Consider the following 16,448-nt stretch of genomic DNA (forward strand, 5'->3'; position numbering starts at 1 on the left):
GGCAGTAGCAAGTATTTGTCTCTGGGAAAGAGATAAAAAATTTAGAAGCATGACCCCAGGAAACAGCTCTCTCTGGTCCTTTAGAATAAGCATAAACATCCCGCTGAAACTCAGTAACCTTGAAAGAATCACTGCATTGAAGCATAATTTAGTAATTAAGATATAAAACGATGATCCTGACTCCTCATGTAAATCTTAAAATTATCATATTCTGTTTAACAAAGCAGGAATATGGTACCCTCCACCACATTTTAAGAGTATTTCTAACTAAAATTTAAGTTAAAATCTTTCAATCCTTCAAAGAATAACCATGAGATAGCTGGAAAATTTGATTCCTGTACACAAAAATGAGCCTTACTTATAATTTTTAACAAAAATCATCCTTGCATTTTTGAGAAGCCGTCTAAAGCTGAGGATCCGTGAATCTGTTCTGAAGCTAGGCAGTCTTTATTTTAAATCAAGATGTCCTGTGAGCCAGAGCTCCCTGTCCCCTTAGTAACGGCTGATGTCCTGGACTCTGAAAGCATCAGGTTCTTTGTGATCCCCCTTTTATCTCCTTTGCTAAGAAGAAACAGTAACTCCAAAATATACAGAGAGGTTCAGTGTTTGTTTTTAGAGAAATAATGGTCTTTAGCCACTGAAGTGTTTTTCCTATTTTCGTCTGAAAGTCATTTTAGTTATTTTTATTGTTTTAAATATTGCTTCATGGGCTTCCCTGGTGGCGCAGTGGTTGAGAATCTGCCTGCCGATGCAGGGGACACGGGTTCATATCCCGGTCCGGGAAGATCCCACGTGCCGCGGAGCGGCTGGGTCCGTGAGCCATGGCCGCTGAGCCTGCGCGTCCGGAGCCTGTGCTCCGCAACGGGAGAGGCCACAACAGTGAGAGGCCCGCGTACCACAAAAAAAAAAAAAAAAAAAAGATAAATATTTCTTCACTTGATTTTTTTCCTGATTGACTTGATGGTCTATTTTCTGTCAAGGGAAAGGTAAAAATATTAGCCAAAAATTATGATTTTTTTAAGTTAACAGTAAGTGGATTATGCTTACTGAAATTATTGATTTAAGAACTATTAAATCCTTTTCAATAATGATTTTATAATAGAAACACTAATTCATGTTAGAATTTAGCTTAAAATATGATTTTTGTTTCTTGAAATGTTAACTGGAAACATGTGAATTTTGTAGTTTTTAAATAGCACAGTGGTGGTCTTGGTACTGTGTTTTGAGCCAAGAGTAATCTTTTCCATCCTTAGGGTCTTATGACAGCAGAGGGGCTCTGGGAGCTTTGATGGCTTGTCTACGAACAGCTAGAGCTCATGGACATCTTCAGTCTGCAACTGATGCCTGGAGGGACCTTGTGTCCAGTGCAAGAATAAAGCAAGGCTTAATTCATCAGCACTGCCAAGTAAGTAAACAAAATAACTGGGAATTCATACATGCGGTAGATCCCTGATTCATTTAACAGTGCGATATAGAAGCCCCTACATTATGCCCAGCACTGTTTTAAGGGCTCCATAAGAAGGATGAATAGAAAGGGAAGAGTATAGACATTGCACTCAGGCTGCTTAAAGTTTAGTTGAGAGAATAAGGAAACCTGCCTAAGACAACTGGAAACTCTTAAAAGACAATGCAGATACAAGTGTACCTTTATGCATAAAGACTGGGGAAGCTTAGAAGAGATTGATCTGAGTATAGATGGTGGTTGAGTAGGAAAGTGATAAATGTGATCTGAGGAGGGGAAGCACTGGCGCCTACTCAAAATGGAAGGACACAGTAAACAAGGGCTGAAGGGTGACTAAAGACATCGTTTGGCAGGAGTGGAGTATTTTGTCCATTTTATGGAAGCCTCCAATGCTTGGTTGAAGACTTCAGATTTTATCCAGTTGGTAACTGGGAAGCAGAGCCACTCTGCCTTCAGCCAGGAAGTGGCATAAATGGAAACAGATATGAGTTTCCAGAGTGGGAGCAAAAAGAAACCAGTGAGATGTTCAAGACAGTAATTGGAGAGTGAGATGATGTGGTCCTGGGGCAGAGTGGTCACTGAGAAAAAAGAATGAAGTTGAGCATTACTGTGGAATAAGAATCTCTAAGATTTTTGACTTTAATAAAATACCCAATTTACACATTTAATAAAATAATTTTATAGGAAATAACCACAGGAACTTTGGGATTATGGAACCTTTCTGAAGTACACATGGGTAAACTGAGATTTACCTTCCCTCCCCCCCCACCTTTGGTAGCCTGTGTAAATAATTAAACCCGTCAAGTGGTTTAGGCTTTGCTTATTTCATTGAAAAATTAACATTTTATTGCTTGGTGTATTTTAGGTACGGATCGATACGTTAGGCTTGCTTTGTGAAAGTAATCGAAGCACAGAAATTGTTTCCACAGAAGAAATGGAGTGCATTCAGTTCTTTATCACATACAATCTTAACAGTCAGTCTCCAGGAGTGCGGCAACAGATTTGTTCTCTTCTTAAAAAGGTAAAATTTCTCCTCAGAAAGTGTAGGAAAGTGGTGAACTTTGCTCTGGAATTATTTTTAAAAAGAGCCCAGATCCGAGGAGAGTGTGGGAATAAGGGTCATGGGATTGGAGTACCACAGCTCTTCATGGCCCTTCTGTGAACGCTTTGTTCTGTGATTCCATAAAGTTCATATTTGGGGTTAAAATCCAGAGTGAAAAGTCCTTTCACTTTGGTGTAATAAGTCAGCCTTGAACTCTTTTTTTGAAAGGAAAAAAAAAATCTAGCACTGGAGTTTTCAGGGTATAAGGTATTTTAAGAAAACTTTAGTAAGAGGAGGAAGGAGGTCTTTGTATTTTTATTGTTCCTGTAAGTGCCTCAAGAAATAGTCATTATTGAATAATTCAGCTTGAATTAATCACCTGATACACTTCTAGGGTGAAGAGTGGGTAGACAGTAGAAGTGAGTATATCATCTTTAGGTTCATGCTGACCTAAAGGAAATAGAACTGTGGCTTTATGACTGTGGATTCTGATTTGCAGTAATATTTGGTTTTTGGTTTTTAAAATGTAAAGGTTAATTTTCTGTTGAGTTTAAAAACCAGTATTCCCCTTCCCTGACGTTTTAGTCTAAAGAATTTAGAAAGTTCTTCCTTTGCCTTTTAAGCTGATGTTTAAGGTTAATGTGGCTTATGTATGCTTCATTTTTCTTCTTCTCAAAGTTGTTTTGTAGGTTACAGGAAAGTTCTCAGGTACTTTATAAACTGGAACAAAGTAAATCCAAACATGAACCAGAGAATGAGTTAACCAGACAGCACCCTTCTGTATCTTTACAGCAATATAAGGTAGGTGATAAATTTCTAGATATACAGATTTTTAAGAAACCTAAAACAATTTTGAATAAACATTAAAGAGAAGTAAATACTCTTGGTGAATAGTATTTCTGTGCTTTTTTCCTTCAAGCTGGGTTTTACATATTCCTTCTAGTGCTTTGGAACTTCTCTTAAGGTAGCCTGAGTTGCGGAACCAGAGCTGGACTTGAAGTCTGTTATAGAATAACATTCTGGGAAAACTGGACAGCTACATGTAAAAGAATGAAATTAGAACACTCCCTAACACCATACACAAAAATAAACTCAAAATGGATTAAAGACCTAAATGTAAGGCCAGACACTGTAAAACTCTTAGGGGAAAACATAGGCAGAACACTTTGACATAAATCACAGCAAGATCCTTTTTGACCCACCTCCTAGAGAAATGGAAACAAAAATAAACAAATAGGACCTAATGAAACTCAAAAGCTTTTGCACAGCAAAGGAAACCATAAACAAGACGAAAAGACAACCCTCAGAATGGGAGAAAATATTTGCAAATGAAGCAACTGACAAAGGATTAATCTCCAAAATTTACAAGCAGCTCATGCAGCTCAATATCAAAAGAACAAACAACCCAATCCAAAAACGGGCAGACAACCTAAATAGACATTTCTCCAAAGAAGATATACAGACTGCCAACAAACACATGAAAGGATGCTCAACATCACTAATCATTAGAGAAATGCAAATCAAAACTACAATGAGGTATCACCTCACACCAGTCAGAATGGCCATCATCAAAAAATCTACAAACAATAAATGCTGGAGAAGGTGTGGAGAAAAGAGAACCCTTTTGCACTGTTGGTGGGAATGTAAATTGATACAGCCACTATGGAGAACAGTATGGAGTTTCCTTTAACAAACTAAAAATAGAACTACCATATGACCCAGCAATGCCACTACTGGGCGTATACCCTGAGAAAACCCTAATTCGAAAAGAGTCATGTACCACAATGTTCATTGCAGCTCTATTTACAATAGCCAGGACATGGAAGCAACCTAAGTGTCCATCAACATATGAATGGGTGAAGAAGATGTGGCACATATATACAATGGAATATTACTCAGCCATAAAAAGAAACGAAATTGAGTTATTTGTAATGAGGTATCGGATGGACCTAGAGACTGTCATACAGAATGAAGTAAGTCAGAAAGAGACAAAACAAATACCTTATGCTAACACACACATATATATGGAATCTAAAAAAATTAAAAATTGTTCTAAAGAACCTAGGGACTGGACAGGGATAAAGACTCAGACGTAGAGAATGGGCTAGAGGACACGGGGAGGGCGAAGGGTAAGCTGGGACAAAGTGAGAGAGTGGCATGGACATATATACACTATCAATTGTAAAATAGATAGCTAGTGGGAAGCATAGCATAGGGAGATCAGCTCGGTGCTTTGTGACCACCTAGAGGGGTGGGATAGGGAGGGTGGGAGGGAGACACAAGAGCAAGGAGATATGGGGATATATGTATATGTATAGCTGATTCACTTTGTTATACAGCAGAAACTAACACACTATTGTAAAGCAATTATATTCCAATAAAGATGCTAAAAAAATAGAATAACATTAATGAGCTAACCTCGATGTTTTACAGCTTATGTGAGCCAGATGAATTTAGTACTTTAAAAAAAGGTAATTGGCAGCCCTGATTCCTCCACCCCTCCCCGGGGTAGATGACTGCTGCATCTGAGTGTGTTTCCCCTTTCATCTAACATGATTTAACAGTAGCTTGATGTTTGTGACTCCTGGCCCATGGTCCAGTTACAGAGCTTCCTCTCTATCCTGTTTTTTGGAGTGAACTTGAAGAATAGGACTGGATTTCAGGGCACCAGGTTAATGTCATGGATGGATCCCCAGTTATAGCAGCTCCAGTCTGGGCCAGGGCTCAGCTTGACCACCTTCAATTTCTGTCCCATCGGAACAGAATGAGCTTTCACTGGTTTCTTACTCCAAATCTTTCCTCTCAGAAGCAGATGCTTATTTTCTCCTAAGACCCAGATAGAGGACAGAGCTCATCTATTTTATTTCATTTAGGGAAACAAGTATAATAAGTGATATATTGGAACCATGCTATACTTACTACCTACTAAAGGTTAAAAATCATCTAAAGAAGAACATTCCTATACAAAGCTGAAATCAGCTTCATCTTCGTAAAATCTCAACAACAAAAGATGAGAAAGTCACAACCTAAACTTGAAGGACATGATCAGTAACAATTCTGCCACTGAATACTTGGCTTACTTTCATGAGTCTACTTAGCTATAAGTGGGATGAGTAACCTCTCTGAAATGGTTGGTTTTGAGGATTAAACAAGAAATGTTCTTTGCAAACTCTAGATCACTCTAAAAAGCCTTCCTGGGCATCATTAAAAGTAACTAGAGTATAGAGCATTTACTGTGTGTGTGTAACAGTTATGTTTTAGCCCTTTTTAGATCATTGCTAGATGATCTCAGAAACACCTTGCTTCTTTTTGCAGGGGATAAAATGACATTTGTGAAATCTCAATTAGGTACTTAGAAACACAAAACTGATTTTGTGGTGTGACATTCTGAATTTTCATGTATGCGTGGTTTCTTCGTTTTGCTTATGAATATATATTTTTTGAAAACTAGTCCTTTAGAGTCTTGATCTGAGTCAGTCTCATAGTTCTGATATTTTCTCCCACCTGTAGGCTCTTGTGGCTTTTGGAGGTTGCAACTTCGGAACTGTTGTATCATCGTCATTAGAATAGTGGGTGTCGTGTGCGGTGTGTGGTGGACTCAGTGCCAGTCAACAGACTAAGTGCTGGGAGAAGAGAAGGCTATGAGTGGGAAAAGGTGTCTTCTAGTCTAGTGAAGGAGGTTATTTCATACTCTAGTATAATAGAGTACTTAAAAATATGTTAGCTAGAGTACTTTCAAATATAAAATGCTTTAGATCCGTGTTCTCCTTTAATCTTTAATAATGAAACTGTGAGATAGGCATTATTATCCTCACTTAACAAGTGAGATAAGTGAAGCTTGGAAAAGTTGAATGAGCAAACTATCCAAGGGTCCTCAGCCAGGAAGTGGTAGAGCCTGACTACAATCTATATCTGCTCTGGACAACCAAATCGGAATAGTTTCTTCCCTAGTACCAGCTTGAGGGAAGGCTTGGAGGTAAGAGAGTACAGGGAAAATTTGGAGAATGGTGAATTCACTAGTATGAATGACATATAAGATACTTGAGGGACAGAGGATTTTTTTTTTTGGCCACGCCCCACATTATGTGGGATCTTAGTCCCCCAACCAGGGATCAAACCCATGCCCCTTGCATTGGAAGCACAGAGTCCTTTTTTTTTTTTAACTCTTTGTTTTTTTAAAAAATATTTATTTATTTATTTGGCTGTGTTGGGTCTTAGTTGCAGCATGCAGGATCTTTCGTTGCAGTGCGCAGGCTCTTTCTTGCGGCGTGCAGGCTTCTCTCTCATTGTGGTATGTGGGCTCTAGAGTACACGATCTCTCTAGTTGTGGCACGTGGGCTCTAGAGCACTTGGGCTCAGTTGTTGCAGCATGCGAGTTCCACGGCATGTGGGATCTTAGTTCCCCAGTGAGGGATCGAACTCGTGTCCCCTGCATTGGAAGACAGATTCTTAACCACTGTACCACCAGGGAAGTCCCCGGACAGAGGAATTGAATAATGGGAAATGAGTTAGAAAATCAATTTGGGGATGGGTAGCAGAGAGTTTTGAATGCTAGGCCATGGTATCTGGAATCCTCACCAAGGACATTAAAAGGGACTAGAGCATATATTGAGCCCTTACTATGTGTGTAGTACAGTGTGTTCAGGACATAAATGTCCAAATTGTGGTTCCTGCCTCCATTGTGGTTACAGTCTGGTTGAGGGAAAGAACAACTATATCTGAAAATACAATTGACAGTGCAGTTAGGATAAGATAAATCCTAAAGGATGAACTTGTTGCCATTTAATGTGAATACAATACTACTCATTTATAATTAACACTAGTTTAACTGGGATATTTTCAATAACTACCCTATTCCTTTGAAACCCAATAGAATTAATAAACTAGTAAGCTCTTACTTAGGGCTTGTAAGGGCCTACAGGATAAATCCCCAAGATTGTATGTCCTTAACCAAGGAAATGAATGCAGGAATCCTATCTAAAGATGGTTGGGACTAGGGCTGCTTCTATGCTGCTTAGTTACAAATATATGTTGTCAGGGCATAGCAGTGTATGAGAGGCTTGAGAATCACAGCTTTTCCTTATATGTTTTTCCTTTGGTCTTATGGAGAAATTATTATTGTTTTTAATTAGAGGAAGAAGACTTTATCCTGGATAAACTATTTCCCACATTGCTTTTTTTATTGCATTTTACTAAAAGTTTTCATTTCTAATCATTTGTATAAACAGAAAGGTAGAATAGGAGTCTCAGAGAGGCAGATAGAAGACAGTGGAATAGCTAGATCTTTGTCATGAAATATGTCATTATAGCCAGATACCAAGTATTTATCAAATGTATCAAGTAGTATATATTGGATATGTCTTTGGTCATTTTAAAACTTTAAAAAAAAGTATATATACCTTTGATGCCTGAATGCTTCTGGTGAAGAAAATCAATATTCATACAACTTTAACACAAGTCAGGGCAGAATGGATCATGTTTTCACCAGAAAAATGTTTTTTCTGGTCTGGACTACATTTAGAATTGTACTTTTTGTTGTTGTTGTTTTTTTAACTTAAATCAGGTATAATTGACATAATAGTTTCAGGTGTACAACACAGTGGTTAGACATTTGTATATATTGGGACATGATTACCACATTAAGTCTAGTTAACATTTGTCACCATACAAAGTTAGAAAAAGTTTTTTTTCTTAGCAGCTTTCAAATATACAATGTAGTAGTATTAACTATAGTCACTCTACTATACATTACAGCCCATGACCTCTTTATTTTATTTTATATCTGGAAGTTTGTATCTTTTGACTCTATTCACCCATTTTTCCAAGTCCTCCCCCACCCGACCCCTGGCAGCCACCAGTCTGTTCTCTGTATTTATGAGGTTGGTTTTTGTTTTTAATTTTTTAATTCTATATAAAAGAGAGATCATTAAGTCTTTGTCTTTTTCTGTCTGATTTATTTATCTGTTTATCCATCCTTGGACACTTACGTTGTTTCTATATCTTGACTGTTGTAAATAATGCTGCAGTGAACATGGGGGCACACATATCTCTTTAAATTAGTGTTTTCGTTTTCTTCTGTACTTCTTGTTGACTCTACAAAGATAGGGTTCACTGAAGTCATGAGCTCATGGTCAAGGGTGCCAATCTGAATTGTCAAGCAAAGTGAAAAACTAATATTGTTTTAAAAAATCTTTTCTCTCTAAATTAGAAAAAATATCACTCTTCAGAGTAATAGTAGTGATACTTTCAAGATAACCTATTGTGAGTTAGCTCAATTATATTTACTGTAATTTTTTTTTTTAGAATTTCATGTCATCCATTTGCAACAGTCTTTTTGAAGCATTATTTCCTGGCTCTTCCTACCCAACTAGATTTTCAGCTTTAACCATTTTAGGCTCAATAGCTGAAGTTTTTCCTGTGCCAGAAGGTAAGTTTTCAATCATGTTTGGGGAAAGTATTTGTTTTCTTGGAAAACATACTTTTTCAATATTTTGTTTTACTTGAAGTTTCAGGTTTGTTGTCTTTTGTTTAGATTCTTATCGAAGGTGTAAGTCTCATTATATAATTCTTATTTGGACATAATTCAATTTGCCAGTAAGGGGCATAAGGGAGAGAAACTTTACAGTGATTGTTATTTGCTGACCCGAAACTAGAGTTTTCATGGATTATGCTTATTATGAGATGAGTTGCTGCCCTCATTCCCCTAATTTGTATATTGCTATTTTAGGATAGTGCCCAATCTGTTCTCTAAGTTTAAAAAATTAAAATAATAATAGTTTCTCTTATGTATAACATTCCTCAGTGAGTCTCTGTGGTTAAAATGTGGTTTCCCTTATACGCTGTCTGTTTCATAAGTCTGAATCTGGTTTTGGAAAGACAATATAAGGATGTCATTTCCAGGCATTCTGGTTTAATCATACCCTTTGTATCTCCTCTGTGGGGTACTCAACAGGATGAATATTTAACTTCTTTCTTTGCGTTGTTTTATTTTCCTTTTTTAAAAAAAAAATTATTTATTTATTTTTGGCTGTGTTGTGTCTTCATTAATGCACACAGGCTTTCCCTAGTTGCCGCGAGCGGGGGCTACTCTTCACTGCACTGCATGGGCCCCTCATTGCAGTGGCCTCTCCCGCTGTGGAGCACAGGCTCCAGATGCACGGGCTTCAGCAATTGTGGCTCGCGGGCTCTAGAGCACAGGCTCAGTAGTTGTGTCGCACAGGGCTCAGCTGCTCCGCAGCATGTGGGTTCTTCCCGGACCAGGGCTCGAACCCGTGTCCCCTGCATTGGCAGGCGGATTCCCAACCACTGCACCACCAGGGAAGCCCTTATTTTCCTTTTTGACAAGAAATGATTCTTTTTATCTCCATACATGAATGTATGTGTATTTTAATGATGATTTCTTGTTTGTGCTCAGTCTTGCTTGACGGTGGACAAACAGGAAAATGTACTGCTCTTTTGGAGGGAATGGCCAAAGGACCAGGAAACTTTATAGTTGGACTTTTTAGTTTAAATTTTTAGGCAAAGTATAATTTTTTGGCAGTTATTTGCTGTTAATACAGACTTGCTTCATTTGAAGAAAACCAGTTTTTTCAAGTTTTTGTTTTGAAAAAGTTGAAACTAACAGCAAAGTTTCAAGAATAGTTCAGTGAATAAACAAAGTTTCAAGAATAGTTCAGCCATGAACCCTCTACTTAGATTCGTAAGTTATTTTGCGATATTTGCTTTACCTCACTGTTTCTCTCTCATTAATTTTCTTTCTTTAAAAAATTTATTTTATTTTTGGCTGCGTTGGGTCTTCATTGCTGTGTGCAGGCTTTTCTCTAGTTGCGGAGAGAGGGGGCTACTCTTGGTTGCGGTGTGTGGGCTTCTCATTGCGGTGGCTTCTCTTGTGGAGCATGGGCTCTAGGCACATGGGCTTCAGTAGTTGTGGCACTCGGGTTCAGTAGTTGTGGCTCGCGGGCCCTAGAGCGCAGACTCAGTAGTTGTGGCGCACGGGCTTAGTTGCTCCGCGGCATGTGGGATCTTCCTGAACCAGGGCTCGAACCCGTGTCCCCTGCATTGGCAGGCGGATTCTTAACCACTGCGCCACCAGGGAAGCCCTCTCATTAATTTTCTAACCATAACACAATGATCAAATTCAGGAATTAATGTTGATACAATGCTGTTATCTAATATACAATCCATATTCAAATTGTACCAGTTGTCCTAATAAGTGGCTTTTTGTAAAAAAAAAATTTTTCCCCACAATCCAGGAACCAGTCTAAGGTCACACATTGCATTTAATTGTTATGCATCTTGAACCTCTTTCAATTTGGAAATTTTCTTATTTCATGACATTAATATTTTGGAAGAATGTATCTCAGTTTGGGTTTGTCTGATTGTTTTCTTATGACTTGATTCATGTTATGCATTTTTGGCAGGAATACTGCATAGGTGATATAGTTTCTTTCTCAGGGCATGGTAACAGGAGATACATGATGTTAGTTTGTCCCATTATTCTTGATAAATTGGATCACCTGATTAAGTAAGTGTAGTAGGACAAAAAATGACCTCCAAAAGAAACCTGTACCAAATCCTTAGAACTTGTGAAAGTGAACCTTACTTATTTAAACCTTACTTATTGGGCTTCCCTGGTGGTGCAGTGGTTGAGAGTCCGCCTGCCGATGCGGGGGACACGGGTTCATGCCCCGGTCCGGGAAGATCCCACATGCTGCGGAGTGGCTGGGCCTGTGAGCCATGGCCGCTGAGCCTGCGCATCCGGAGCCTGTGCTCCGCAATGGAAGAGGCCACAACAGTGAGAGGCCCGCGTACCACACAAAAAAAAATTAAAAAAAAATTAACACCTTACTTATTTAGGGGTTTTTTAAGATATGATTAAATTAAAGATCTTAAAATGAGATAATCTTGGATTATCTGGATGGGCCTTAATGCCACTGCAAGTGGCATTGTAAGAGGGAGGCAGAGGGAAATGTGACAAAAAGAAAAGTAGGAGTCATTGTGACAGTGGTGATAGAGATTGGCATGCTGTGGCTATAAGCCAGGAAATGCTGGCAGCCACCAGAAGCTGAAAGAGATGAGGAATGAATTCTCCCTTAGAGACTTGAGAGAGAGCATGGCCCTACAGACACCTTGATTTCAGACTTCTGGCTTCCAGAACTGTGAGAAAATAAATTTATGTGGTTTTAAGCCACCAAGGTCATGGTAATATGTTACAGCATCCACAGAAAATGAATACAGGAATACCCATCAGTTTAGGGAATTTCAGTGGTACTACAACTGAATTTAGAAAATAAGGTTTTACCTGAGAGTGATTGATTATCCATTTAACAAAAAGTTTTCTGTGCATTCCTGTATTTATAGTTAACACCTAGCTGTATGGGAAATATCTAGGCTGAATTATACTGGTAATTTTTCAATTGAGAGAATAGTTTAATATATTTAAATATACTTTAAAAGTGAAAAACCTGTGTCATCTTTCTAATGAATGAGTCATGTATAATTGGGCAGTGACTGATGGCACAGTAATGATGTTAATTAAACAACTGGGAAGTAATGTAAATAGAACAAACCATACTGTACCCATTAACTGTAAAGGAGGCTAAAGAAGCATGACTGAAAAATACAGGATAGGAAATGTAAACTCATTCTTCATCTTTATCTCAAGAATACTAATGTAGGTTTTTATATTATTTTATAGAAAGACTGTGATTTGGGATTAGTTAAAATGGCTTTTGCCTTTCCTCAAGTATGTCCTAGTTCAAGAAGAATAAGCCACATACATCTTTCTCATTTGGAATAAAATGTCACAATATTCATGGTGAAAAATTGGATTCCACAATTAGATTAAAAGGGCTTGTTCAGGGCTTCCCTGGTGGCGCGGTGGTTGAGAGTCCGCCTGCCGATGCAGGGGACGCGGGTTCGTGCCCCGGTCCGGGAAGATCCCACGTGCCGCGGAGCGGCTGTGCCCGTGAGCCATGGCCGCTGAGCCTGCGTGTCCGGAGCCTGTGCTCCGCAACGGGAGAGGCCACAACAGTGAGAGGCCCGCTTACCGAAAAAAAAAAAAAAAAAAAAAAAAAATGGGCTTGTTCAACAAATAATTTATTTAGTGCCAAGGATACATGGTATACAAAACAGAGTGCTTCCCATTTTAGAGCTTAGACATTAGTGAAGATAGACTAAGTAAGTCAACAAGTGATACGTAGAATTTCAGATGGAGATAAGTAGTATGAAAAAATATTTCAAGAAGAAAAGTGCAGGGAAGTATAGAGTGCCTGGGAGTTTGGGAGTAATAGCTCTTTCATACGATCATGTCAGAGAAGGCTTCCAATTTGAGCAGAGCTCTTAACTAACCAATGGGTCAAAGGGGAAATTAGAAAATACTTTGAGAGGAAAGAAAACAAAAACACAACTTACCAAAACTTATAGGATGAAGCAAAAGCACTGCTAATAGAGAGATTTATATAACTGTAAATGCCTACATTATGTAAGAAAAAAAGATCTCAAATCAATAACCTAACTTTACACCTCATGGAGTTAGAAAAAGAAGAGCATACTTACCCCACAGTTACAGAAAGAAGGAAGTAATAAAGATTAGAATGGAGAGAATGGAGATAAATGAAATAGAGAATAGAAAAACAATACAGAGAATCAGCAAAACCAGAAGTTGTTGTTTTTTTTAAGATCAACAAAATTGACAAAGTTTTAGCTATACTAAGAATAAAAAAAAGATGTAAATCACTAAAATCAGAAATAAAATTAGAGACATTTCTACTGACCTTACAGAAATAAGAAAGATTATAAGACAGTACTGTGAACAATTATATTGTATTTCTAATAAATTAGGTAACCTACATGAAATGGACAAATTCCTAGTAATATACAAATTGCTGACTCAAGAAGTAGAAAATTTGAACAGACCTATAACAAATAAAGAGATGGAGTCAAAAGCCTCTCAAAAGAAAAGCTCTCAGCAAAGAAAAGTCCAAGGGGAGTGGCTTCATTGGTATATTCTGCCAAACATTTAAAGAAGAATTAATGCCATTCCTTCTCAAACTTAAAAAATTGGAGGAAGGAACATTTCCTAACTCATTCTATGAAGCCAGCATCACTCTGATACCACAAGAAAACTACAGCTGTATCTTATATAAATATAGGTGCAGAAATTCTCAAGAAAATGCTAGAAAACCAAATCCAACAGCATATTAAAAGTATTATATACCATGACTAAGTAAGTGGAATTTATCCCAGGAACGCAAGGGTGTTTCAGCATAAGAAAATATAGTAAATATAATGCACTACATTAGAACAAAAGAAAAAAAAACATGATAATCTCAATGGAGAAAAAGTATTGACAAAATTCCACACCCTTTTAGACAAATAAACACTTAGCAAACTAGGAATAGAAGAGAACTTTCTCATTATGATAAAGGACACTCATGAAAAGCCCATAGACAACACCATATTCAATGGTGAAAGACCGAAAGAAAGTTCCTCCCCTATGATCAGGAGCAAGACACAGATGCTTACTTTCACTGCTGCTATTCACGGTTGTACCAGAAGTTTTAGCCAGAGGAATTAGGTAAGAAAAAGAAATGAAAGGTGTCCGAATTGGAAAAGAAGAGGCAGATTTGAGCAGAGGTGTGATTGAAGTGACAAAAACTTCATTTGCTTGCCCTATGAATTTCACAGGGTTGGACTAACTTGCGAGTTAAGATTAAATGAATTCACATGCTGATTTATATTGAGCAACATTCCTCTAATTAAGCATAGGAATGTTTTCAGGTATTATGAGGGGTTAATTCATTAAATGTTAAAGGTTCTTCACATCCTGCTATGAAATCCATTATTCCCATAGGTTTACTCTTAGCCTTAAGAATTAAATAGATTTGGTGACTGTCATCATTCTTTAGTGATAGTTTTTCTGTTAATTTCTTTGTTGGTTGAAATTCATCTTTTTTTGAGAAGAGCTTTTGGGAAAATGTTGTTCTTAATTTCTTGCACATTCAAAAATGTTTATATTGCTGTTATACTTGATACTGGAATGGGATTTTGATATGTAGATTTTCATCACCCCTTTTCTCCCTAAGGATTTGGTAAGCATTGTTCCACTCTCTTCTAGCACTACATACTGCTGTGGCAAAGAGTGAAGCCAGCCTGATATTTTCCACGTTGTAGATGAATTGAACTTTTTGCCTGAATGGCAAAAAGATTCCTTCTTTACTGTTGATGCCCAGGAATGGTATTAGGATATGTCTTTTTTTTTTTCAATAAATATAATCGTTTATTTCAGTGGTTAATAATGTAAATGTTACTTTAAAAAAATCAACCTGTTCACACATTTGTATATTAAACACTGAAATGATTATTCCATATTGATAGTAATTATAACCTTTTTTTTTTTTGTAACAGTCAATCTTTATTAAAAAAAAAACTAGGGCTTCCCTGGTGGCGCAGTGGTTGAGAGTCCACCTGCCAATGCAGGGGACACGGGTTCATGCCCCGGTCTGGGAAGATCCCACATGCCGCGGAGCGGCTGGGCCTGTGAGCCATGGCCGCTGAGCCTGAGCATCCGGAACCTGTGCTCCGCAACGGGAGAGGCCAGAACAGTGAGAGGCCTGCGTACCGTAAAAAACAACAACAACAACAACAAAACAAAGAAACAAACAAAAAAAAATGGGGGGTAATATTCTTATAATAGACTATGGGCAATGCAGATACCTCAACTTATCCATCAATTATGATTATCTGTGTTATAATAGGAAATTCACAGAGTAATCAACCTACTCGGGTATTTATTTGAGGGAGACCTAACATTCTGGGTTTTTTTTTTTTTTGCGGTACGCGGGCCCCTCTCCTGCCGCGGAGCACAGGCTCTGGACGCGCAGGCCCAGCGGCCATGGCTCACGGGCCCAGCCACTCCACGGCACGTGGGATTCTCCTGGACCGGGGCACGAACCCACGTCCCCTGCATCAGCAGGCGGGCCCTCAACCACTGCACCACCAGGGAAGCCCACATTCTGTTTTGTTTACATCACTGCCTCCTCTTCCATCCTCCACTCTGATTCCTTCAGTCAACCAAACCTAAGTGCAAGTAATACATGTAGTTGAATGGATGCCTAGGGAAAACTACATATTTGAATAAGATTCAAATCAAACAGGCAGATTTTTAAATTATTTAAAGGATATGTCATTGTATTGATTATTCTATGTCAGTTCACCTAAGACATGGTAGGCCTTTGGATTCTAGGACAAGAAAGTTTATGAAGGTTTTTTAAAAGATGTATTCCTGAATTTATTTGTTTGTACTTGTTTATTTGAAAAATAACTTAGGTGTCTTGTATAATAATATATAACTTTTTGAAAGAGAATGAAATAGTTTTAAACAAATCTTTAAAAACTACTTATTTCCTTTTGTTTGTCTCTAGGTATTTTTTGATTTCTTCAGTGATCCATTGGTTGTTTAGTAGCATATTGTTTAGCCTCTATGTGTTTGAATTTTGCAGTGTTTTTCTTGTAGTTGATTTCTAGCCTTATAACGTTGTGGTCAGAAAAGATGCTTGATATGATTTCAGTTTTCTTAAATTTACCAAGGCTTGCTTTGTGGCCTAGCATGTATTTTATCCTGGAGAATGTTCCATGTACTCTTGAAAAGAATGTGGACTCTGCTTCTTTCGGATGGAATGCTCTTTAAATATCAATGAAGTCCATGTGGTCTAATGTGTCATTTAAGTCCTGTGTTTCCTTATTGATTTTCTTTCTGGATAATCTGTCCATTGATGTAAGTGAGGTGTTAAAGTCCCCCACTATTATTGTGTTACTGCCAATTTCTCCTTTTATGTCTGTTAACATTTGCCTTATATATTGAGGTGCTCCAATATTGGGTGCATATATATTTACCGTTGTTATATCTCCTTCTTGGATTGATCCTTTGATCATTATGTAGTG

General features: G+C 38.0%; 1 protein-coding gene across 3 annotated transcripts in view; it reads left to right on the plus strand.

The window, feature by feature from the left end:
- The window catches only part of THADA (THADA armadillo repeat containing), a 314,026-nt gene that overhangs the window by 24,569 nt on the left and 273,009 nt on the right, over positions 1-16,448 (plus strand). For all 3 annotated transcript variants that reach the window (XM_033419175.2, XM_033419174.2, XM_033419176.2), the window contains 4 exons: positions 1,254-1,405; positions 2,328-2,483; positions 3,183-3,305; positions 8,808-8,931. In XM_033419175.2, coding sequence (XP_033275066.2) covers positions 1,254-1,405; positions 2,328-2,483; positions 3,183-3,305; positions 8,808-8,931 — 555 coding nt within the window. The remainder of the gene's footprint in view (positions 1-1,253; positions 1,406-2,327; positions 2,484-3,182; positions 3,306-8,807; positions 8,932-16,448) is intronic.

Source organism: Orcinus orca, chromosome 13 (genome assembly GCF_937001465.1).
Source record: "Orcinus orca chromosome 13, mOrcOrc1.1, whole genome shotgun sequence".
NCBI lineage: Eukaryota > Metazoa > Chordata > Mammalia > Artiodactyla > Delphinidae > Orcinus > Orcinus orca.